General features: G+C 38.3%; 1 protein-coding gene and 1 long non-coding RNA gene across 3 annotated transcripts in view; one reads left to right on the forward strand and one right to left on the reverse strand.

The window, feature by feature from the left end:
* The first annotated feature begins 5040 nt into the window (after positions 1 to 5040).
* COLEC11 (collectin subfamily member 11) overlaps positions 5041 to 25415 on the forward strand; it is a 334707-nt gene continuing 314332 nt past the window's right edge. Inside the window, exon 1 of the mRNA XM_066994899.1 lies at positions 5041 to 5347. Within this exon, the coding sequence (XP_066851000.1) occupies positions 5152 to 5347 (196 nt within the window). The 5' untranslated portion in view covers positions 5041 to 5151. The remainder of the gene's footprint in view (positions 5348 to 25415) is intronic.
* On the reverse strand, positions 9487 to 24302 carry LOC125184612 (uncharacterized). Of its 2 annotated transcripts, none has more exons than XR_010830589.1 (4): positions 23444 to 24302; positions 18422 to 18663; positions 17465 to 17670; positions 9487 to 9763 (listed from the first exon to the last, which is right to left on the reverse strand). It is a non-coding gene; the product is annotated as an uncharacterized lncRNA (long non-coding RNA). The 2 variants fall into 2 exon arrangements; XR_007168917.2 differs by having other exon boundaries at positions 17465 to 17600; positions 23444 to 24300.

Consider the following 25415-nt stretch of genomic DNA (forward strand, 5'->3'; position numbering starts at 1 on the left):
GAGAATATGTGACTCCAGTTGTACACAAGTGCATCTTTAGCAGGACTAAGAACTAAGCTAGAAAGATAGGAGAAAGCAGGGGTAAATACTTGCAGTTCGCTAGACAAGCCGTTCAGTTTTATCTCTTTTTGGGGTCCCTTGGCAATAATACTACATTAATATAACAGTGCAAACAGTGTCATTGGACACAGCCCAGTGGAAGATCTGATTAACACATATCTTCTAGATGTGTATCTGAATTTGATGTGAAAATAGAAATGGCAATTCCTCCATTTTTGCTACTGGTTTGTTCCACTGGTTAATCAAATATGGTGATAATACTGTGCCTCATTTCCCACTTTAACATGTCTAGTTTAAATTTCCAGTCAGTTAAACTAAAGAGTCTTTAATATCTAATATTTCTACTCTATGATGGCCCTTATCCTCAACGATCAAATCACTTATCATTCATTGCTGTACTAATGGAGCCAAGATGGTGGTAAAACACACCTCAGACAGAAGCCACATCATCATCTATGGAGTTCAAAGTAGGCCTGCTGTTAAAATGAAAGGATAAATATTCTGTGAGAGCACACGATTTGTGATAAACTTAGGAGCCATTAATCTGACCTGCTGACCAGAAACAAAGAATGTTATTGCAAACACTCAGAGATTTTGACACTCAACCACTCTGCCAGTATAAACCCATTCTTACCAAAATTCAGGAAGATTTCTGTGTTTTTTTCAAGAATTGGTCCATCCTGATATTCTCATACTCAGTGAAGTACAAGGACAGCTAAACAACTCTGTCTATTTTATCCTAGCTGGCAGCAGTACACATCTCCCAGGAGCAGTTCATGGGCGTCCTTCACCTCCTGTAAATAAGCACTTCCAAGACCACAAAGGATTCATTCTCCATAATTAAGACCTAATTCAATACCCACTGAAATCAATGGAAGTTTTTCCACTGACTTCAGTGTGCTTCAGCCTGAGCCCTGAAACCGACAATCATCTGGTGACATTTGTGTTATATTAACCCAGCCTTTAGGAACTATATTGAGGTCTCCAACTCATTTCACATAAGCCACCAAACAGTAATAATTTTCAGACAGTGTCAACCTGACCCAGATTTGAACTGGCAATCTGGAGCTAGAAAGCACTATAATCCATTACTAGCCCTGTGAACCATCTGGTCACAATATCTCAAGCAACTTATATGGTACTTAGTAGCTGAGTAGTTTACTGAAACTCGGAGGGTAAAAAATAGCATGCATGTATATATGTGTGCAGGTATGTATCCAAAAATAATTAAGAATTTTATTTTATCAACAGAAATACATACAAGTGACACTGAGTTTATGTCCATATAGATTTGTGTATTAATTTACAGGTTTTGCACTGGAGAGTTGATCAGCAGTCAAAAACATAAGAACTTAAGATAAAATCCTAATAAAGGCATTTTAACCAACTAGAATCAGGCATATGAATGTTTTTGCAAGAATCTCCAATGTACATGTGTGTGTTTCTGAGCACACAACCACTTAGCCAGACACATATTTCCCTCTAATTATATAAAGAGCCTGTTTTGCTTTTATAATTTTTTCCTACTAAGAATTGAGCTTGTTGGTCACACCCAGAATAAACTAATTTCTGCTACCATCTAGGGTTCGTATTTCACAGAGAAGACAATGGACACAGTTTTCATCTGTTTTGCACCTTAAACACTCATTCGTATTTAAGTAAAGTGACTGTCAAATGCTACTAGGTTAAGTGGTGTTATTTTAAATCCATTTTGCAGACATGTAAATGACTAAAAGATCCAGAGGGAGCTTTGTATGAGGACAACTTGGACCATAAGTCTGTTCATTAAAGGTCATTTTTCAAAAAAATAATTTAGGCTTGAAATATCAACAAGAAAGATCTTTATATGATTCAATGTATATACTTTAATATTTTAATAATCTGCCTGGTCTCAAAGCCACACTTCATTTAAGATATATTTTAGAGTAACAGTCAGGGTCAATTTACAGAAGAAAACTCATTAACAATGTGATAGACATGAATATAAATGCACCACAAGAAACTCAGACTAGAAAAGCATAGACAGAAAGGCAGTCTATTTACTCAAGTCTCTTCTTTGGCTTTACAAACTTCTTTTACTAGTGTTATAATGACAGTTTCAAATTAAATACTGATGCAACTTGGCAGTCAGAGGGTTTTGCCAAATAGATGAACATGTACCTGCATATTTTACTACACAAATTTTGAATAAAGCTTGTGGATTTCCAGCTCATGTAAAAAGAATTTTCTAACATTTTTCCAAGATCCTACCTTCTCCCTCTGAAGTTCTGCACAGTTGTGCCACAGTACATTGCTCACTGGTTATCCATGAGTACATAAAAATGAGCTTTTTTTTCTGACTTGCAGAAGTATTTAAGTGCTAATATATTAATTTTTCTATTTATCATTCCAGGAAACAGAAACAGGATGTATGAAGTAAATCTCTTTATTTACCCCTTTACTACTTTCTCTTTACAACTAATCAAAGGTACCTGATACTCTTAATTTAAGAGTTTAATTCTGCAAATATTTTCCATGGGAGATAGCTTTCTTACTTCATTTGCCATCTATCTCTTGATGATGAAAAGCTCCACTACATACCAAACCAGATGAGGTCTGCAGAGAGAAAATAAATGGCATTCTCACTAGAATAAATGATGGTGGGGAAAAACATTTTTGCACGTAAGTCATTCTTTAGGACTTGCTGAAGGAGAGAAGCAACCCTAGACTAGATGGATTCAGCCTCTGACTCTACGGTGGCAGGAGGGTAGCAAACTTGGGTTAAACCTCAAATGCCTCAACACAAAAAGCAAAAAATGTTTGAGTGTGAGAAAGGATTTAAAACTGTTTGAGCTTCCAAATAGGACATCATTAGAATGTTCACCTGCTTCCCAGTCAAACTTTGTTTTTAGAAATATTTGAAAGCATAATAGACATAGCTATATAGTCTCAGTGAAACTACAAAGGCAACAAATAAAATATCTATACAATGGAACACAGTGGAAAACAGAAAACATATCTTATCATACAGTTGCTGAAATAAAAATTCTGCTCGAATATTCTAAGAGAGCAGTTGATACAGGGAATCCTCATATTTGATACTTTCATAGATTGTTAATATGCTTCAATTAGCTTTAAAACATTTATTTATTTTTTTATAAGATATGGTAGGATATTCAATAGAATCCCTAAATATTATAGTGTTAAAAAAGTTAGAAAATCATGAGAGGAAGAAAAGTAGTATCCTCATCTTTCAATTCTCTTATGGTTTCTCATTTTTTCAGTAGACTTGCACACATTGCATATATGTTGTTGGGTAAGACCCAAACTACTTTCCACTGTCACCTGTGTAGTATTTTATCTCCACTTTTATTATAAAGGCAAGAATAAGAATTATTCATTGCTAGAATGCCTTTATTCTACAAATCAGCAAATGCATTACAAATACTAATGAATTAAGTTTCACATTCTTACTGAGTTTTGTTTTTTTTTTTCTATTGTACAGCAAAGAGGCAAAACAACATGAGAAGTCTCACAAAAGGTCACCCAGCAAGCCAATGACCTAGCTAGAAAAAAAGGCCCTAGGTAACCTGACTCTCAGTTATGTATGCTAATCACTAGGCAAACTTCTGCCAGGAGATTCAGAGAATCAGTGTCACTTCCTAAGGCCAGACTTCTATGGCATTGTTGTGTCAATCAGAGTTACATCCCTGAAGCTGTACCACCTGGACCTCTAGTCTTAAATAGAGAAGTGAAACTAGACTATTGGTATGTTTTGGTAAAGGAAGACTGCTTTGCCACTTCAGAATCAAATACAACTTTGTTAATGTCACTATACTTACGTTCAAAACACCCTTTTGGTGTATCAGCATTCCTAAATCCATAGAGAGCTTTCTGGACTACATAAGTTTCTAAATGTAAATATCACACACCAATCACATCATAATCAGTCAATACCAGCTCGTTTGATTGAGGCTTAAAATCTTCTGCCAAAGACAACATTTAAATTCTAAAGACAGAAAAAAAGTTTAAACTCCCCCAAGCATGGATTAACAGTACAGTTTACTTTGTTTAAAAAAAAAAGAAATTTTGCTAACCCTGTGTTCTATCCACTTTCACTTTCAGGAACCATCTATTTTTGAATTTTACTGGTTTAGATATACCTGAAAAAAGAAAAAAAAAGAAAAAAAAACAACAACTGAAATGTACATGTGTAAGTACACACAGAAAAAGATATTTTCCTTAACACTGGGATTCTTCATGAGTGCAATTCATCAAAACCACAAAAATATTGAGTGACTCGTCTGAATAATCTCTGCTAATTATCAAAGAAGCAACAATATCCTTAAGCATATTCTGTAAACAGAAAGAAGAAAAGACTAATTTCATGGACAAATCATTCAACTCAACTTAATCACAGTTACCAACGTCAAAGTTGTCATGCTGTGGTTCACATACTATGAGTGGTCTCAAAGGAGAGGCAGCATTTTGCTAGATGGAAGGCAGACTGGGGAATCTTATAGTCTTATCGTAGTAGCAATAGTTAGCTCTCATTCATGAAAAAGAGAGAGAAGAAAACTAGAGAAACATCTGGAACTGATGTAAAAGCAAAAGACAAAAACAGAAGTGCTGGCAATTGAGAATAAAACATTGAGAATTGTAGTGGGTTTACGTGGCAAGGTTTTGGTAACAGCGGGCCATAGGGGTGGCTTCTGTGAGAAGGATCTAGAAGCTGCCCCATGTTTGGTAAGGGCCCCACTGCTGACCAGAGCTGAGCCAATAAGTGATGTTGTTTTGTGCCTCTGTGAGAGCATATTTAAGACAGGGAAATAATAAAATAAAAAAAAAAAATAAAAAAAATTAATAAAAATAAAATAAAATAAAATAAAATAAAATAAAATAAAATAAAATAAAATAAAATAAAATAAAATAAAATAAAATAAAATAAAATAAAATAAAATAAAATAAAATAAAATACGCTGCGCCACACAGCAGCTGGGAGAATGAGAGGAGTGAGGAACAGCCTTGCAGGCGCCAAGGTCAGTGAAGAAGGAGGGGGAGAGGTGCTCCAGGCGCCGGAGCAGAAGTCCCCTGCGGCCTGTGGTGAGGACCATGGTGAAGCAGGTTGTCCCCCTGCAGCCCGTGGAGTACCACGGTGGAGCAGGGTTCCACGCTGCAGCCCGTGGAGGAGACCACGGTGGAGCAGCTGGACCTGCACCGACGGAGGCTGCGGCCTGTGGAAGACCCCTGCCAGAGCAGATTCCGGGCCGGACCTGTAGCCCGTGGAGAGGAGACCACGCAGGAGCAGGTGACCTGGCAGGAGCTGCTGCCTGTGGGGGATCCAGGCTGGAGCAGTTTGCTCCTGAGGGACGGACCCCGTGGTATGGACCCGTATCTGGAGCAGTTCTTGAAGAGCTGCTGCCTGTGGGCAGCCCACGCCGGATCGGTTCAGCAAGGACTGCATCCCGTGGGAGGGACCCCACAGCACAGGCGGCGAGAGTGACCGAGAAGGAGCGGCGGAGAAGAAGCGCTATAGACTGACCATAACCCCCCATTTCCCCATTCCCCTGCGGCGCTCAGGGGGAGGAGGTGGAAGAGGGTGGATGGGGGGGAAGGTGCTTTTGATTTCTTTCCTTTGTTTCTCGCTTCTCTAGCTTGTTAGTAATAGGCAATAAATCTTCCTATCTCCCTACGCTGAGTCTGTTTTGCCCATCATGATAATTACTGTGCGATCTCCCTGTCCTTATCTCAACCCTTGAGCCCTTTTCATCGTATTTTCTCCCCATTCCTCTTTGAGGAGAGGGAGTGAGAGAGCAGTTGTGGTGGAACTCAGCCACCCACCCGAGTAAAACCACCACAAGAATAAAACTAAGGAAAGGAAGAAATGGAAGGAGAAAGAAAATAAGTATCTGATAAATCATTGTCAATAATAGCAGAGTGAGCTTTTGCCAGATGGTGATATTTATCATGAAACATTTTATTCAAGGTCCTGTATGCATCACAGACTTGAATGCACTTATGGTCTGAGGTAAGAAGTGCTATTACCTTCATATTACAGATGTTAGACAGAGAAACACAAAGGCTAGAGGCAAAGCTGAGATTAAATAATTCCAATTAGAAAGACACTTTGTCCAGAAAGATGATTCAGGTAACTGGAGTTACACACTTAGCTTTCCTATTTGGCCAGTAAGGAAGTGAAAGCAGATCAGAAACATCAAGTAGAAAAACTCACACATGGATGGGGAGAAGGAAATCTGACCAGAAGACTTTCAGAAGGAAAGTCTGACCACAAGAGTTTAATGGATCTCTCATTTTTCAGAGCTTAGTCTGACTCACCATTCTAGTTAGTGTCTATCTGTCTGCCTGGGATTCAGGACCAGCAGGCCTCTTCCTTGGGGACAACACAGTCTAAGGAGGCAGAAACACTTACGTGTCTACCGCTAAAGAAAACAGGTAACAAACCATTCTCTGGCACCAAGGCCAAGTGACATAACATAGCACGTGTCCACAGAGCTGCTTTCTAGATCAAGGCAGTCCCATTTACCAGTACTTGCTGGGATCAAGTTTTCAGATCCCAGGATCTCTACACTTCTTAAACACTGGGACCTCTGAGACAGAGTTGAGACAGGTATCTGAGGCAGAGCTCAAAACTGGGATGGAAGGCAGAGACCAGTCCTGCAAAATCTGTTACAGAGGTAGATGAACAAGAAACCAGATTACCTGAACAAGACTGAAGTCTGTTGAAAAATAAATGGGGTCTCTGTAAACTGCGTTCTGCATCCACAGCTAATGACAGCAAGTGAATGAGAAGGCTGACAAAATTGGAAAGGTTTCTGATTAGAGGTTAGATGATCACAGTGGTCCTTTCTGGCTTTAATCTTTGACTCTATGAATAAACAATGAGAGCATTTAGAGTGCAGAGAGAAACTGGGAGACCTTACCAGCAGGTGCTCAGTTAGGTTAGCAATAATATTCACTGCTGGAGATCCTTGCTGGTCGGGGGCCACCATTAATTGGATGGTGCTGAGAACACAAGGATGGGCAAGAAATGATCACATTTCACTTGGAAGCCTGTGGAGGACTATCACCCGTTGCAACTGGGGCACCAGGAAACTTTTAGCAGAGTTGGCAGCCAGGACTCTCATTTGACAGCTTCTGTGAGGGAATTAGTAGAGCTGGGTGACTGCTTTTTTTTTTATTTTTTATTTTATCTGACATAAATAAAGAGAATGGTACTTTAGGAAAAGCTGTGAGAAATGAGTTTTTGCTGTTCATACTTACTATGCTTGTGGCTGCAGAGTATGGGTCTATTTGTTACAATGCACTTAAAAGATTAAACAAACTATCCAAATATGAAATTATTAGACAAAGGTCATTGTATTAGGGAGGACTTTTAGGATCCATGAATTTCTACTTAAACATTCATTTATTCTTTTCACAGTGATCTCTTTTTTTTTTTTGCATCTCTTTAATGAACTAAAAAACAACAAACAAACAAACAAAACCACACTTTTATATAAAGATGCAGCTCTTGCGGATACAATATTTGCACCAGAATCACAGTAATGCTGAAATCAATGTGCAATGAGAGGAAAAGCACTTTATTTCAAAAAGTTGACTCCAACTGCACATACTTTTTAAGGTAATATGCAGTATGTCTTTAAGCAGATTGTATTGGTACAAGAGTTCCCTATGTAACTGACTTGTGTAAGACTGACATTTTATAGAGAAAAACAAAACAAAACAAAAAAAAAAAACAAAGAGAAGGGTTAAATCAAAAATGGAGTATATTACATTCCCTTTTGGCATAAGACTGCAACCAGATTGAGTCTCTGAGCATCTATTTTTCAAAAAGCCTCCTGCAGTATTGGCCTGAGCATCCTCTGAACTGGGATATGTATAACATGTAGAGAAAGAGCAGCATCTGCTTAGTTTTCATATCATCCCTCATCACAATAATTCAAAAAGCTATTTTCCAGGATTAAAGGGTTTATTGCAAATAACACTACTAATGAACAAAAGATATAGTTTGATTCTGCCATCATAATTTCAACAAAAGCACCTACCCAAATGAGGTAAAAAGACTTCCCTTTGATTCCATCAAAGCCTTTTCTTAGTGTCATATTAACCACTTTATCTTGGGTTTTACGTATCACACTTGCTGAGATTTAGCATTCACAGTTAAGCATTGTAATACCTTTGTAAATTTGTCTATAAACAAATGACTGGACACCTTCAGTTGTTCAGGTCAACATTACAATTAATGAGCAGAAAAATCCTCCCAGGAAATGTACTATCCAGTTTTGGAACTGAACATTAAAAGAAAAATATATACAGAATGCTAATGGAAAAGAAACAAAACTTATACTAACATAACAGTGTTGTCATAGTTGGTCATTGATTTTTTTCTTCTCTAACTCACCTCTGATACAACAGAAGTGGGGGGAGAGTGACTGTTTCCTTTTGCAAAATAAGGCAGATCCAGTACATTTAAGTAGCTTTAGCTTGAGGATTACCCATAGCCTGTTTCCCATAAATGTGTTGAATTTCAGATATGAGTTTTATTAAGCAATACATCACATATAAGTTCAAATTTATTAAGAAGTAATACATCAAAATATAATAAAATAAAGTCTTAGCTAACAACTATGTGATTACTCAGCTACTTACTGCACTTGGTACTTATACTGGTATATGTGTAATCATGGGTAGCACTAGTCAACTCTGCCAAAAATGCCAATATATTGAAATTATAACTTTTCACAGGAGTGTACTAGTTCAGATGAAACTTTCATTGAGTAAGGGTTTTTTTGCTCCAGGACAGAATTTCTGATCAAAATGAGAGAGAAGACAGAAAAGAGAATAGCCTAGTGGTTATAACACAGCCATGGAAATCCAAGTCCCTTAAAGAGACCCAGGTTAGGAGTCTGGTTCTCTTGCAGTCCAGATTCCCTGCTGTAGCACTGTAATCCTGTATCCTCTCTCAGATCTTTAAAAAGTATTTGTTTTATCTTGTAGAATAAGAAATGTTTTGAAGTTTCACCAAATTGAAAAGCTGTTTCCCCTGCTGTCCTATCACTTCTTTATCATTTTGTAAAGAAAGCTTTGTAAAATGAAGAGTCATGAGACCAACAAGGAGTTAAACCAAAAATAGTTGTCTTTATGAAATAGTAACCACATATTAAAACAACAATTTAGTTGTCAGATAATGATGTATCATGGCCATTCATATTTAAATATGCACCTAACTGTTGAAACTAGTTTTCTATGAAGACAGATATTATAATTATGCTTGCTATTTGCCCACCTTTAATGTATACAACAAACATTACCTAATTTAAAAGAAAACTCATATTATTGAGATGAGTCTGACTTGTGATAGATATCAAAATTTAAACAAAATTATTCTTTTTTCTCCATTAGATTGTCTAAAAAATCCATGACAACTTTCAGATTTCATGTCTTCAAAGAAATTTGATTTTGCATTATAAGTTTTAACTATTGTTTTCATGTAATGTATAGTTATATAGTTCAGTACAAAGGAACTCTCAAAAATAGATTATTTTTCTATTTTATAGTTACCTGGAGTTCTAGTAGAACAAAAGAAGTTGGGGGAGACGAGGCAAGCGGAGACCTGCTGCTTCCCATTTCAAGCCAATGATGGAAATTGACCCCCTGTGCTGGATAACCACTAATGAAATGTATCACTCAGTAGGTACAGGTTCTAAAAACAGAACAAATGAAAAATAAAAAGTAAAATAATAATAATAATAATTAAAAATAAAAAACACCAGATCAACACAAAAATATTTTTTTATTTACATAATCTTCTGGCACATCACCATCACCATTCTTCACCAAATAATTAGTAAATGATAACAGTTACTAATGTTATCATAAAAGTATAGCAAAAGACAAAGCGTATCAAAGCAAAGCAGAAATATGGTCTCATCAGAAAACTGGGCAAGTTGGCAGGTAAGTCTGGAAACACAGGTAACACCAATTATTTTTGTATCGCTATTCCAATTTAGAGTTCAGCCAGTCAATAAAATAGGCCTAACCACACGAGTTCACCTCCACATTTAAGACCAGATTTTCATAATGTGTCTCAGACATGCATCTACCTTTTCCCTCTTTACATTATCAGATTTATGACTGGGCTTAGCATAACCTCCTTGATACAAACACTGTTTCTCTTTTATCCTGTTGACATATTGAAGGCAGACAATCCTAACTAGTTTCTTTGACTTGAATAATTAAAAACCCAGGTACAATTTCCAAAAGCACCTTTCAAAACAAAACTGTATTTGCTGTGATGGTGCAATTACTAGCCATCAACAAAGAATCTATAGGAAAACTATATAAAATATTTAAATTGGAATTAAAATTGAAAGAGTAAGCTAGGTATATACTTAGGATTACACTTCAATAATTTATTATAATTGCAGTAATGTAACAGGGGAGCTGCTACTGCAAATCTAGCTGTAGAGTTGCTACTAGAAACTAGCAGGAGTTTATGTAATAAATATGTTTTTTAAATGCAAATGAAGAAAAAGAAATTGTAAATGTATTTATAGTTTTGTGCCCTGGCTCTTAAAATGTTTCATTGCAGTCCACACATAGGTGGTCCAAACAGAAGATAATGACAGTTTGTTTCCTTTCGGAGAAATGACAATTATGTCACAGTTTCAGGAGAGGCCTCCCCATGCAGATCTCTCGGGAGAAGGGTGAAGCCCAGGGAAATCAGGACGTGCTCCAGCCTGGTACTGCAGAGATGGGAATACCACCTGCAACTCTGCAGCTGCAACACCCCCACCGATGTCCTCGTTGCCTTCTCCTTAGAGCATCTGGCACACATCTGAAACTGGGACTGCAAACAAACCCTTACAGGGCAACCCCGTGGCTGCCTCCTTTTACACCAGGGAATTGTCACTGAAAGAACTGAGAGAGAATTCAGAAAGAAGGAGAGCAAGAAGAAATGACAGGATAAAAGAGCAGGTAAGAAAAGACAGTCAGTGGAACAAAATCAAAGGCTGAAGAACTAAAACAGTGGAAGGTGGTAGAAAAGCCTTTTTCCTAAGCCTAACCCTTTTATTTAGCATAAAATAAGCAAAGCTGAATCATCTTTCTCTTCTGCTCAGCAGCTGCAGACACAAAATCAGGTAGCAAACATCTTGGGATGACATGAACTTTCTAGACAAACAATGCTGGAAAGGTCACACAACTCTGGACTTGTCTTCACTGAACCAGCATTGGTTTCATCTCATGTAATGAAGGCACACTGGTTGTCCTGATGTAAAATCACAATGATGATACAGTACTGGAATTTTAAGCACAGACTGTATCCAAGTCACACATCCACACAGCAAAACCAAGCAAATCCTGTGATCTTCCTCTGACAACATTGCCTCATGGATAAATACCTACCAGAAGACAAAATGAATTATCCAAGAAACAGTAGAAGGGCCGTATTTAGGCTGTATTATGGGTAGAATACACCAAAATTCACTCTGATGCTACTTGCTTACTCTCAGGGGAAGGAAGAGTGAGGACCTGGGGAGAGGCATCACCAGACCAGCCAGTTGTTTCAGTGTTCAGTGAAATACAGGGTACCAGAGACTCCCTTATCTTTTTCCAGCCTTTCACTTCTACCACCAGAGAAATTACTGAAAGAAATGGGGATGTTCTCAAATTTATAGCTATGCAACAGAAATCAGAATTTTGCCCAAAGAGTCTATAATCATTTAGCACACAATCCAGCTTCCATTGAAGTCAGTGGCCTTTCAATACAGTAGTCTTTTGGACACTTCCACTGTGTTCAGAGGAGATAAATTTAGGCCTGTAGCCCTTTCTGAAACCACAAATAAGGTAACTCACTCAGCTGCCTTCCTTCCTTCAGTGTCAAACTGAAGATCTTTATTCTTGATGAAGTTAAAAATATAGTCCCACAAAACAGCTATCTTCAAAATAATAGCAAACTCACAAATTTTTAAAACAAAGCAAAATAGTTTGCAGAGCAGGAAGCCATCATCAGTTCATTCTCACTCTGCAGTCTGATGATTGGCATGTGCAGTTCTCAGCGAGAGCAGCCACCAAAAGAAACATATGCAGACCCAATGCAGGGAAAGCAGCAGGGGGGAAAAAGGAGCAGCATGGTTTCAGCTCAGCTTGAAATGACTGTGAGACAGCACCAGCACAGCATTTAAACTGGAAAGAGGAGGTGTCAGTTTTCCTTAGGCAGCTCATATTCAGCCTTAGAAACCATCACCACTTTTTGTCTGGGATTGAAGAAGTACTTGATTTCAACTGGTCTCCTACGGAAATAAAGCTTATGTTGTCTGCCTGTGGTGTTCCTCTTCCCCTCAGTAACTTGTGAATCATTTTCAGTGTTAGAGGTACTAAAGATATTGGGTTCCTCCATGTATCATGAAAGTGCATGATCAGGTGGAGGACAGAAACTCCAGTCTGAGTCCCCAAAACTGGGACTGGCAGGGGCTGAGGAGTCATTTGGACACCTATGAGCAGCAATGAGAAAAAGTCCTTAGGAATGTTCCAGCCTCCAGAAAGTTTAGTGCTTGCCTCTCCTGTTAGTTATCCAACAAGGAAAAAACTGAGCAGAGCACCATGGAAAGCCACACCGCATATTTTTTGCTATTAATAAATGGTGCTGTTTTTTGTTGTGTTTTTGGTGGTGGTGGTGGTGGTGGTGTCACAGAAAACGCTTTAAAACCTTGGTGCTGACAGTCCTTTCTGCCACGTAAGCCTGACAAAATACTTTGCAAATTCTATAAGCCATTATAATTTATTTTCTCCAGTTGGTTATTCCAAAGTAAGAATTGACATTAAATGCATATATTTCAAAATTTCACATTAGGCAAGACTAATCTATACGTATTTACAGAAAACGTAATGAGTTCCACAGCCCGAAGGGTTACATGCTCCATAAACTTAGTTGCAGCAATTATTTATATTAAGAAGATAACTTCACTGCCAGGACTAGAAATAACTTAAGTTCTGTTTAAAACTTTCTTAAACTCTATAAAACAGCTTCAAGACCCTGAAGTCAAAAAGGGTTAAATAACTATAAATAAATAAATAAAAATCCCTATAGGCTCAGAGATTAGTTTAAATGATATTTCACTGAAATCTGTAACTTCTCCTAGCACTTTGCAAGCAGTAGTGATTGTAAATACAGGACTACACTTTTTCAACTTATAGCTTAAAAAAGACTTTCAACATGAAATACAAGTTTACAAACGTCTTACCTGAACCTATTTCAAGCAAGCAACAGAAAAGAACAGCTAGCTATTTGTTGTCTTGCTACTTTATATGGCATCATGGAAGAATAATTTCCCTGGATTATCATAATTAAGCAATACAGATTGTACTTATGTTTCAGCAATAAATATTTTCACATTTCCATTTGCACCATAAGTAGCTCAAACAATATTTACATTCTTTGCACTAGGCCATATAAAAGCCATAATGAAAATAAAAGAAACTGTTGGGATCACTATTTAGAGCAATAAAAGCTGTCAATGTTACAGAATAAAAAGTACATTTTTCTAGTGGCACTAACAGATAGTCAAGCCAAAATTCTGAAAAGTCACTCTGCATTCTGTGTGCCTAATTTGCACTACTACTACATTCACTAGACATGAATTGTCAGTCTTGCATTTTAAAAATGCACACTTAGTGTGTATACCTCAGCTCTGCAAATCCAAAAATAGTTATTATAAAATAATGGGAACACCTAATAATCCTTATCCTATATCATGCATTACCTGTATATAAAAATTTAATGTAGAAAAAAAAAAAAAAAAAGATATTTTCTGGTGTATTTTATTTACTCCATTGATAGGTGAAATTTGCTATCCGTCTTACTTAAAACTATTTTTGCTTTTGATTTTTCACTTAGATGCTGGTTTTCTTCACCCTTTTAATCACTTTTTCTAAGACATTTTTTGTTGAGATCATTAATATAACATAAAGACAAGAGCAAAGTTATTCCCCTAACCAAATTCATCCTTTCAACCTGCTTTTCCGAGATGCGTTCTGATACTTAGATTTTTGGTCCTGAAAATATACTTGTTCATTTAGCAAATATCAATTTTTATTAAACATCTATCAAAAATGTAATATAATTGCTTGTGTTTTCTTATCTTTTCCCTTTTACCTTTTTCCTTCAGTGATCACCTTGGAAAACAGTAGAAAGTGTTGTGTCTCTTGACCCAAATGGCCAAGCAAAATATGCAATCTTCCACGAGAAGAAACTGACAACAAAATCAGGTATCGTTCATTATTTAGAGAGACTACATCCCTTTTCCACAAGAAAACCAATGCTAAATAGCCAGGAGACTTTTTCTTGGCTTACAGATTCAGGTCTTTTCAGTCAATCCCTTGCCAAAATCTTTCCTTTCCTATTTTATTTTTTTTATGAAACAGACTAAGTGATTTCTCTCTGTGCCCCTGTTGTGCTTAGCCGTTTCTCTGTCACATGCAAAGCTGGCTTCACACCAACTTGTCTCTGTATTTTTAACAAAATACTTGAAGAAAAACATTCAACTGAATGCTTTGGGTCATTGTCCAAATTTCTGTATGGGTAATGGTTTTCCATTGTTTACTATAATGGTGTTTCATTTTTCCTTTATCTACTCTGAATAAAAGCTGGTTATCAAGACATAGTACAACACATCCACATTTTCTCGCCTCCTCCAGTATTAAATTCATCTTTTGCATTCATATAAAAAGGAATAACAATTTCCCCTATGGTGTGATGAAAAAGAAAGTCATGGTTTCCGGATGACACAAATAAAATATCACTATAATTGCATGGTGGTCTTTTTTTTTGTGTATGTGTTTGTTTTATTTTGTTTTGGGGGGGGGGGGGGGGGGGGGTAATGTTGGGGAAATTTCACATCAGCCCAAATTGGTTTTGCAGCTGTCCAAGTATGCCTCACTGCTTCCCACCCAATTTGCTTTCAACCTCCCAGGATGGACATCTTTCACTGAGCCCCTGAGGAATGCTTATTGTTGCTGTGAATTCTGCTGACTGAGACAGGTCTTCCTCATTTTGTTCTAATGGAAAATTCATCTCTGTCACAGGAGTATCCTGCCATCAGTCTGCACCGAGAACTCACATCAACATCAATGGAAGCTTTGCGTGCATTGTGCAGGTAGGGTATCATCATCATTATTTATTAAACACTAATGGAGTCCTGGACCCAGATCATTAAAAGTTATAGTCTAGATGCAGTCAGTATAAAATCAGTGATTCTTTGGGAGTGGTGGTATTTTCTTTTATTTTCTCTTTCTTTGCTGCTTTTCCACTATATTTAGCATAAGTGGGCTTTTGCTTCAACACCAGTTTAAGTGTGACAGTGAGCTACTGAAACTATTCAGGCCACCCAACCTAAAGAAATGTAGTATAATGAGACTTGTAGAAGATGACCTGCATTAGAGGCAGAATCAAGTTAGTCCCGTGTTGTCTGTAATGTGACAACTCATGTGATAGGAATGAAAAGTTTATAATCTGTCTTGCATCCCTCATGTTTGCCTCTCCTAGATCTTCTTAGACAATTATAATAAATGAGAACCAAATTTTATTTTATTACTCTCATAAAATTTATCCGTCTCACCATCTTGTACAAATTGTGTTGTTTTTTTTCTCTTCTTGTTTCCTTCCATTTAAAAATCACATCAGTCTGTGAAGCTCCTGATTTCTCCTCAGTTTTCTGTGCTTGTCTTTGTCTACCTTGGTAATCACAGGACTTGACTAAGGTGGGGACAACAGCTCGTGATGTGAAATCATTTCAAAGACTGTTTAGTCCAGAAGTTAGTCTCCTGAAGCACCAAGCTGATGTAGAGTCTTAGCACATTGCTTTTGATCCAGCCAGGTCTACTTTTTCTTGTCCTGTTATTAATGAGGAAAAACAGACCTGAAGCCTTATTTTGTGCTATTGATCACATTTTGAACGACAAATCACTCCTTGTGCACAATCTTTCAGCTGCCTCCTGTGAGGAATTCAGCAAGTACAGAGTGAATTTCTAATCAGCTGCGACTGTTCAGCGCTACGGCTGGTAATTATGCTACCATAGCCTGTATCTGCAAGTGTTATACATTTGTATTTGCTTCTTGCTGAGATCACACAGTTGGGAAAGCAATCATGCTCCATTACTCCTAGTTTTGACTCTTGGCCCATATGGCTGCTCATGGACAGTCTTTCAGTGCTTTGCTTCATTTATAGCTAACATGGTTAATGACTCTTTGCTTTCTGCAAGTCTCTTGATCTGCTGAAATTTGCAGATATTCTTTGTTAGGAGAAATGGTGAGAGCTTTCCCTATCTTACATTACGGGTTTCTGTTCTACCTGGTGATAACTGGCCTAGCTCTCTTTTTTGGGATGTGAGGAAAGGAAAGACTGCAGCAAGTGGCTGCCCTTTTACTACCAGCAATTTTGTCTGGGAATGGATTATATGAGAGGTTTCAGTCTGGCTTCAGGGAGTACCACAGTCCTGGGATTGCTTTACTTAAGGTCACAAATGATTTATCACCAGCTGCTGATTCAAGTTAAATTACAGTACTCCTTCTGATGGATCTTTCTGCTGCTTTCGATACAGTAGATCTTAGAGCTCTGCTGAATCGTTTGAAGTAATTGCTCAGGTTATGAAGCACTGTCCTGGATCACTATCGTGCAGAATTGATAGCATATTATCAGGTTGTAACTTGGCAATTGTGGATCAAGTTCTGCCTCACTGGTCACATTGCTCCTCAGAATATAATATCCTATAATTCTCTCTCTTTTTTTATTTGTTACAGATGTGGACAGAATTCTCTAGCAGCATAATATTAATTTTCACTGCAACACAAACAACTTATAGATGTATTTGTCTTTTACAGTTTAGCTTCTTGCCACTGTTTGGACCACAACTGTTTGTTTTACCAAAGCGTGATCTTGGATCCTCACGAATGGTTTGAAACTGAACTGAAATAAAATATAATTGCTTTTGGCAAATCCTCTCTGCCTACTAGGTGGTTCTTTCTAGGCAATCGAAACTACCTATGCATATCTAAAGTATACATCTGGAGCTGGTCAGATCATTTCCATGAAATGAAATCTCATCAAAATATGCTGCCCTGTCAGAGCCAAAGCATTCTGTGGAAAACACATCCGTTTAGGTGAAGTTTTAATCAGGGAGGTATTCAAGACACAAGGCTATTGGTCACTTCTCATGGGGGAGACAGAGAAAGCGTGCAGCCCAGTTTGAAAACCCATGATTTTTCATCACAAACCAATAATTTCAGAAAATCACTTAAAAGGTTCTGGTTTTGTTCCCATGCCAACTAAAAACAATGTTGACACCACAAAAGCAGCCATGAAAGAGAATTACTGTCCTCCATAAAGGATGCTCAGAAAAGCTGTACCTGCATCATCACATCACCGGTGCGATCCTCCTCCGCAGAGCATCACATGAAGGTTATCAGGGCTCAGAAGCTGGCGGCTGCAGTGGCAAGGGGCTCTGACATGGCAACTGGCAGTTCACTGCTGGTCATTCACTGCCTAGGAAATGGCAACCAACAGGAACACATGCTTTGTGATGAGAGATTCAGGAAAAAGACACTTTCCATCCCTGAAAAAAATAATTCCTACTCAGAGAAAAGATGAAGATTCAACCTATAATATTTTCGAGAAATTAAGGTCTAGAGGAAAATTATGCAGTCAACGTGTACCAGTATTTATACATTTTAAATACATTTTTGATATTCCAGAGGATTGTAACTGCTTAATCAAGGGTTCAAAATGTTTTTTTCTTTTAAATAAGACTCTTCCATTTTTAAAATTCCTTTAAAAAAAAAGAAAAAGAAAAAAAAAAGAAAATTAATCAATATCTTTCCTATAACATATTCCAAGTGAACAAGTTAGCATACAGTAACATTTAATCTGTCTAAATTTCTAACAAATTTTAATATTTGCCATCATCACCCTTTAGCATTTATTCTTACAGGTTTCTCTGTTTCCTAAATGCAAGAGTATGCCCAGCCAAATTCTGTCAAAGAGAAGTAATGGGCTCTTGCCTCTAGAAGAGGGGTCTAGCTGTGACTCATTTCCCTGAGCTGTGGACAAGTGGGGCTCCACACACGTTTCTGCTTCTGCTGCTCTTTGATAGAGCCTGGCTTGGTGAGCCTGTTATCACCCTGCGAAGCAAACCTCCATCCCTGTACACCAAAATATGGACCTAGTGTATCTGTGTGCTGGGGCTGGGCACCATAGGATGCCAGGATTCACAGCACTGCAATGTTTCAAGAAGTGCCACTCCGTCTCGGGAAACTCAGCACCATCTGTTTCAAGAGACCTCAGAGATCTTCAGGTCAAGTGCTCACCTTCAAACAGAGGAGCACTTCTGCTTCCCAGGGTTTTAGGTAGATTTATCTCCTTTGGAAATGTCAGGGAAGCTTTTAGCAAGGCCAGTTCAAGATCACCCAGTGAACAAAAAACCTGTGCAGCACACATGGATGCAATCGCAGTTTGAAGGGCAGGGCTGACTGCTTCCCCAGACCAGCTCATACTGTTGAGGCACGTGACGATACAAATGTCCTCTATTCCAACGTGGTGGGTCACTTTCCTGTGGAAAACAACAGCATGTTGGGAAAAGGGCAGGAAAACCCCATAATCACCATTCCTTCACTTTCCCAAGCTGGGTAGAAAGCATACTGCTTTTCTGTTTCACTGCACTAAATTGTAGCTTTTCTCAGTAACAAAAATACCTGTACTTCAGTTTAAATCACATAAATAATTGCCGTTTGGAGTGTGTCACACAATGCACAGCAACAGGCTGCTTGGGCAAACAGCTGTCTGAATAATTTGGTGAAACAAATATGCGGAGGATTGGAAAAATATTGTAACTTTATATGAGCTAGGTAACATGCCACCCCCATATAGCTGCTGATGGCCACCAAATGCACAGTTCTGCTCTGTGTTATCCACAGTCTTCAGGGTCAACTGGTTGTTACATCCTGGAAAAATATTGCAGATGTCTCATTATAACTCTGTGCATTAACACTAGCAGTCTGCCACTAATCTCCAATTATCCCCATTGCTCAGCACCTGATCTTCAAAGGATTAGGAGCATGAAAAACAAACTAAAACAAATTGCACTAAAATATTTAAACAAAATTATAAAAAAAAAATAAATCCATAAGACCATTAAAATATTGCAGGTAAATAGCTCAAATGCATTTTTAGAAATTCTTGCTGTGGCTTTATTTTTTACTTTATCTCAGATGTTGCACAGTCCTGAAAATCCTTGTGTCTTTCTGCCTGACTGGATACAAGGTGCTGTAGAGCCCATACTTAGTTTTAGGTTGCTTAATGTCAATCACTGCCTTCTTATAGGTTCAGAAAACACTATCTACATCTACTACATTATGAAACATAACTGCCAATGTTAATGTGCAACTCTTAATTAACAAGAATTTGTATTTTATTTTATGATACTTTGAGCAAGCATGGCTTAAACAAACACAAATTGTATGGGGTGACAGCTGTATTAGGTTTATTCAAAATACTGGAATATTAGATTAACTATAATAATAGTCCAGAACATTTTGGAAACTAAAATCTCCTTTATCTCACAGCATTTAAATATCATTCTGTACCGGGTGGAACATGCACTTTGTATTGTAAAAATAAAGAAATAAATAATAAAGTTAGTGAAAAAGCAAACATCTGTTAGATATTTTCTTGCTGCATGCATATAGAAAAGAAACAGCAAATCATTCTGATTCCATGAAACTAACATCACCCTGACATGAGGTGAATCTTGAAGAAACCTTTTTTATTGCAGGCAATTCCCTACCCATCAAGTATAAATTGCTTATAGTCAATATATTTGCCTGTATACAAACAAGCGTTCTTCCAACACTGTGGGAATAATTCCCTTAACATCAGGATGCGTGGTATGTCATCCCAAAGACTGGAGACACAACTGAATGAGTGGAAGATCACACAAATCTCATGCTGTTGCTAGATACTACACTGAGTTTCAGTGGCAAGGTTCGTGTCTTGTAGCCTACAACATTATCTCATCTTCCAAATTGGTTCAGGTCAGAAAACCTTTGTTTTTTGTTTTTTTTTTTTGGACTGGGTAGATGGTTATTTTGACTCCAGACCATCTGAATGACCCTGTGGGCAGCAGATCCATGAGCATTTACTAACACTTCTGAGGTGGCAGTAAATTGGTTGTGGATCTTGGGAACTTTCTAGCCGACTTTGCTGCCAAAGACAACATATCATGTAGTGACAATCTCAAATTTCAAACCATAAAAGTACTACCACAGAAAGGGCAAAAACCTTAAAAGATGTCTCCTCAGTTAACTCTCTGGCAGAAACACTTTCTCACACTTTTAACATTTTCTTCCCTTGTATTTGCTTCCCCCCACCCCCCACCCCTTCTAAGTCACAGTTTTCCCCTTCAGTCTCAGGTGACACTCTTGCTCACTGGCCAGGTTTGCCTTGATAACACATAGTCCAACTCTGCTATCACTATAAGTGCTATGGCCAAAGAATATGTTTTGGTTTTATATCAAGTGGTCCTTTCTGCCCTCTGCCTTCACTGTTTGTTGCTTTACTCTGGTTTTACAATCTATTATTCTATTTTTATTATTGCATTGCCTAAAACTACTGCAGACAAAGTTATTTGTTCTAATTCCTTGTTCTTATTCCTTGTTCTAATACTTCGTCTTTACAAGCTTTCCTACTGAAATACGTAGGTGAGATTTTCAGAAGCAGTTAACAGTGACAGTACCTATGGCATCATAATTTGGGGAAAAAAATGTAAATATTGTATATCTTAGCTATGTACATATGGCCATGAAATGATCAAATCTGTTTTTTGTCTTTTGTCTTGCACTGTGATCCACTGGCTAGGCACTCTGCTGATAATGATTTGCTTATTTAAATGACTTTTACATTTCTCAAAGCCATTTAAAAATGCTTCAAGCATTATCATGCTCTTTGCAGATGGGGAAAGGAGCTGGTAAAAGCCAACTTTGCTGCACATTGCCCAAGTAGGAGACTCCAGTGCTACTGCCAGTTTAGTACTTAAACAAATGTTGACCTTCATTTTTAAAAGTCCTTCATAGGATTTGGGTCAAGAAAAACTGAATTGCTGTGACTTACTCCAACCTGAGAAAACATAACTAGTGTATCTGTGGAAGCTTGGTGAGAGGAGTCATTTTCTGGATAAAAAACTAATCACTGAAATGCCCCAGTGGAAATTATGTCCACACACGACCTATAAAATGATAAAACAAAACACATACAGTTATGACTTACATTATACCCACAGGTGTACCTCTAAACAAAATAACCTCTCCCACATAGGAGTTTACGAATCTCTGAGAAAAATTCTGGAAACAAACTGATCAAATTCCCGGAAAACTACAAGTCATGCCTCTCACATTGAATCTTCCCTCTAGACACTGTTTAAACCTAATTGTTTTATAGATTTGGGGGATGGTTTATGACAGTTGGATGTTTTGGTGCTGCAGCTGCTTGCTTTAGTGCAACTTCACCCATGACACATTAATTCCAATATTTTGGGCACTAATTTACATAATACTAGAAATAGCAGTATGCTGATGATACAGCCTGCTACAAACAACAGCCAGAGAGGGGGGAAAGGTACAGGAGATCTTTCACATGGGAAGAAGCTATTACAAAGGAAATTGCTTAGAGAGAAGATGGGGTACAGTATAGGAGCCTGTAGAGCCCCTGATTTTATAGATTGCAGATCTGTGGTGCTCTGGAGGAAGCCTCAGATCTACAACTCTCACAGCCTAAAGGCACTGAGGGGGAATTGTAATTTGTGACTCAGCTCACCCGGGTCTGTGGCAGTAATCTGCCCCGCGGGCAGAAAAGCCTGGGTGAATTCATCGTGAGTGGCTGGAAAGCCAGCAGCCCTGCGGCACTCACAGAGAGCGTAGTATTAACTGCTTCCATCTCAGAGATTAGGACCAGGGAAGATCACTTGATCTGAACTCCTGGGACCTCCAGCCTGTAATTAGCCTGATTTTCTGCCTTAACCTTTTGCCCTGCATATTCCCAACCACTGAAGCTAATTAAAGCTCCTGAACACAAGAAGCTTCAGACTGGTCTGCAATGCCTACTGCAGGATCCTTATACTCATTCAGTCCTTCAAACACCAGGGTAAGAGAAGACATATGGGAAGACCCTCCTTCTAGCTTGGCAGGGCCAGCAGCAGGGTCTTCTCCTTCCAGCCCCTCTAAACATCACAGAAGGAAGATACAGTAGACTGGAGTGGATTGCTTAATCATACTCTGCTTGGTATCCTCCACTTACTCAAAATATGAGGTTTTCAAGTACTTACATGAACAGAAGAGGGGCAGAGCCTGTTGTTCCCACCTGCCACTATATGCCCATATGGCTCGCTCAGCTGGGAAAGGTTAAGCATCACTGTCCTATATGGAAAGCATAGGAAAAATCCATCTGATGTGGTTTTCCATGCTCTTCTCAGTGCTGCTTAGAGAAAATAATAAGTGTAGGGAAAGCGTAAGACCTGAAACTAAGCAGCATATCACTCTCTTCTCCCAGAAAATTTTCCCCTTTGGGATATTGACTGAAAGACCAAAGAACCACAGGACTGGCATTGTTTTATGGTGATCCTACTATTGTAATAGTGCTAACAGCTCAGAAATGAATAGCATATGCCTAGCTGGATCAGGCTGGCCAAACAGCTTTGAACATCAAACTACCTGACCCTTGACACTAGAAAGGTTGATTTATTATACTGTTAGCCCGCCTGACAACATGCACTGTGGGCTTGGCACTGTCTGGTCATTTTTCAAGCTCTTTGCACATTACTGGCACCTATATCCTCTAACGCATTACATCAGGCAGCTCAGCTACAGAATGCTAAAAGCCCTTCTCTTCCTCCATCCCTCCCTCTTTCCTCCCTCTCTCTTTTCTCAAATAGGGAATTAATATGTGAACTTAATGCAAGATAAGAGGTTAATGCTTTTATCAGTGGAAAGAATAAATATACATGATGCAGGTGAGGTCAAAGGGATGGAGTAGAGGGTGTTATACTATTAGTGTACTTGAGATGATGCTTATTAAGTGATGTCCAATTATTCAGAGAAGATATTCCCTGATATAGGAAACTCACAGTATTATAAAAAAAAATTATACTTTTTATCTATAAGGGAATAATCTAAGCCAGGGGACAATCCAAGACCAGACCTATGAGTAAAAGAGTCACAATATCCTCCACATTTCAAAGGGTTAAAAACCACTGCTGGCCAGTAGGAATAAAGAACTACATTTCATCAATGGCCATATCCTGAAGTACTGAGTTTGCAGACCCCAAGTACAAAAAGCCTTACCTCTAAAATGAGGATGAATAGCTTACAGTTCTTGAACTACATGCAGCTTGTACATGTATCTTCACTATTCATCATACGCATCATGTTCTTGTGCTACATCACATGCAGGGCTGTCACGGGAGCTACTGAAGAATATCAGACCACAGCTGAGGGAGAAAATAAGTTAGTTGCAGCTGTTAGGACAGACATCATCTTCCAACTCATTTTCACATGACCAGGCCAACTACATACCACAACACAGTCACTCCTTGTGCAGCTGTTGTTTAGACAATGAACAAGCCCAGAAGTCCTTTGCTCTCCAAAACAGACTGTTAGCACCAGCCACCCTACCAGATGCCGGCATTGACTGAAATTCTGGCCAATACTTGCTAAAAAAAGACAATAATTTTGGTGTAGTCCTGGATAAGTCCTTCTCTGCAGGGCTGCTCTCAATGAGTTCTTCTCCCAGTCTGTACTCTTGTCTGGGATTGCCCTGACCCAAGTGCAGCACCTTGCACTTGGACTTCTTGAACCTCATGTGGTTTGTGTGGCCCACTTCTCCAGCCTGTCCAGGTAGGTGTCAGTTTGACTTTTACACTTTTTTAGGAGTCATGTCTCACAAATAGATTAAAGTTCTCTGAAGGAGCAAAAAGAAGGTGGAGCAGTATGATACAAAAGGGTCTGAAGACATTCATTTGCAGAGACTTAAAGAAACTACTCTGCAGTAGTAATGACAGGGTAAATGACCAAGAATAAAAGGCCAGCTACACATCAGATGAATCTTATTAAGGTAGTCTCCCAGAGATCTATGACAGAGACTTTCAAAAGGTCTCCAGTCTTCAGCAAGTGGACTGCCAGCTGAACTGCAAGACTGATAAATGCACAATCATAAGCATGGGAAAAACAAAAGTAAGATATTGATGGTCTATATATTAAATACTGCTGCTATGTGGGAACATAACATTAGAATGGCCATTCTGAGTCAGGTCCATCTAGCCTCATACTCTGTCTGACCGAGACCAATAGCATAAGTTTAGAGAGAAGCATAAAAAAGGCAGTAAAAGTTCCTCAATGAAATCATACATTTTATGAACGCTTTATAAGGGCAGTTCTCTGAAAAAGACAGCTCAGTGGCCAGCAGCTGTCAAATGGATAAACTATTATTAGGAAAGGGAATTAATTGAAATGGTGTAGCTAGCAAAACAGGAAACATCATAATGGCACTGTCTTAATACATGGTGTGCCCACATTTTGATCACTGCACTCAGTGCTTGTCATCCCAAGAAAGATATGGTGGGACCTGTAAAAGAAGAGTGTAGGGCAACAGAAAGATTACCATATAGCAAGTCTTTCATAGGAGGACATTTTAAATAAGATACTTCAGCTTGTAAGAGAGATGAGGAAGGAATGATGTGATAGAAATATATCAAAACAATTTGAAAGGGGAAGAATGCAAATGTAGGAGTGAGAAACACCTCTTCAGTTACCATAGTTCTTCTTTTTTTTTTACTTCTCCTAGTTACCGTCCATAGAGATTGGAATCTTTTTAGATTTTCAAGAGTGAGAATAAGTATAAAATGCATCTTCAGGTAGTTGCTCCTGACACAAGGTTTTACTGCAGGACTTCAGTAAAGCAAAGAAAATTCCTAGCTATAGTTTGCTATTCTAGAAACCTCACAGTGAGACAAAGAATTTCATTAACATGTATTTTAAAGCTATTTTAACATTCATCATGTTTCATTTAACAAATTTCCATGCATAACTAAGGGAATATATTGATTTGAGAGTTCTTGTCCCAGACAGCAACAGCCTCTCATAGTATTTCTAACCCAGCAGTGTACACAAGTGTTGTAGTTTTTTTTATTCCTTTTTTTTTTTTTTTCCATTCCATAATAGCCAGGCAAAGTGCTCTAACTGGAAAACAAAAAATTACCTGTTTTGTCTGAAACTTGGACACTGTGATTATATTTGCAGATTCCTAGCATGAATCAAA

The sequence above is a fragment of the Anser cygnoides genome, chromosome 3 (assembly GCF_040182565.1).
Source record: "Anser cygnoides isolate HZ-2024a breed goose chromosome 3, Taihu_goose_T2T_genome, whole genome shotgun sequence".
Taxonomy (NCBI): domain Eukaryota; kingdom Metazoa; phylum Chordata; class Aves; order Anseriformes; family Anatidae; genus Anser; species Anser cygnoides.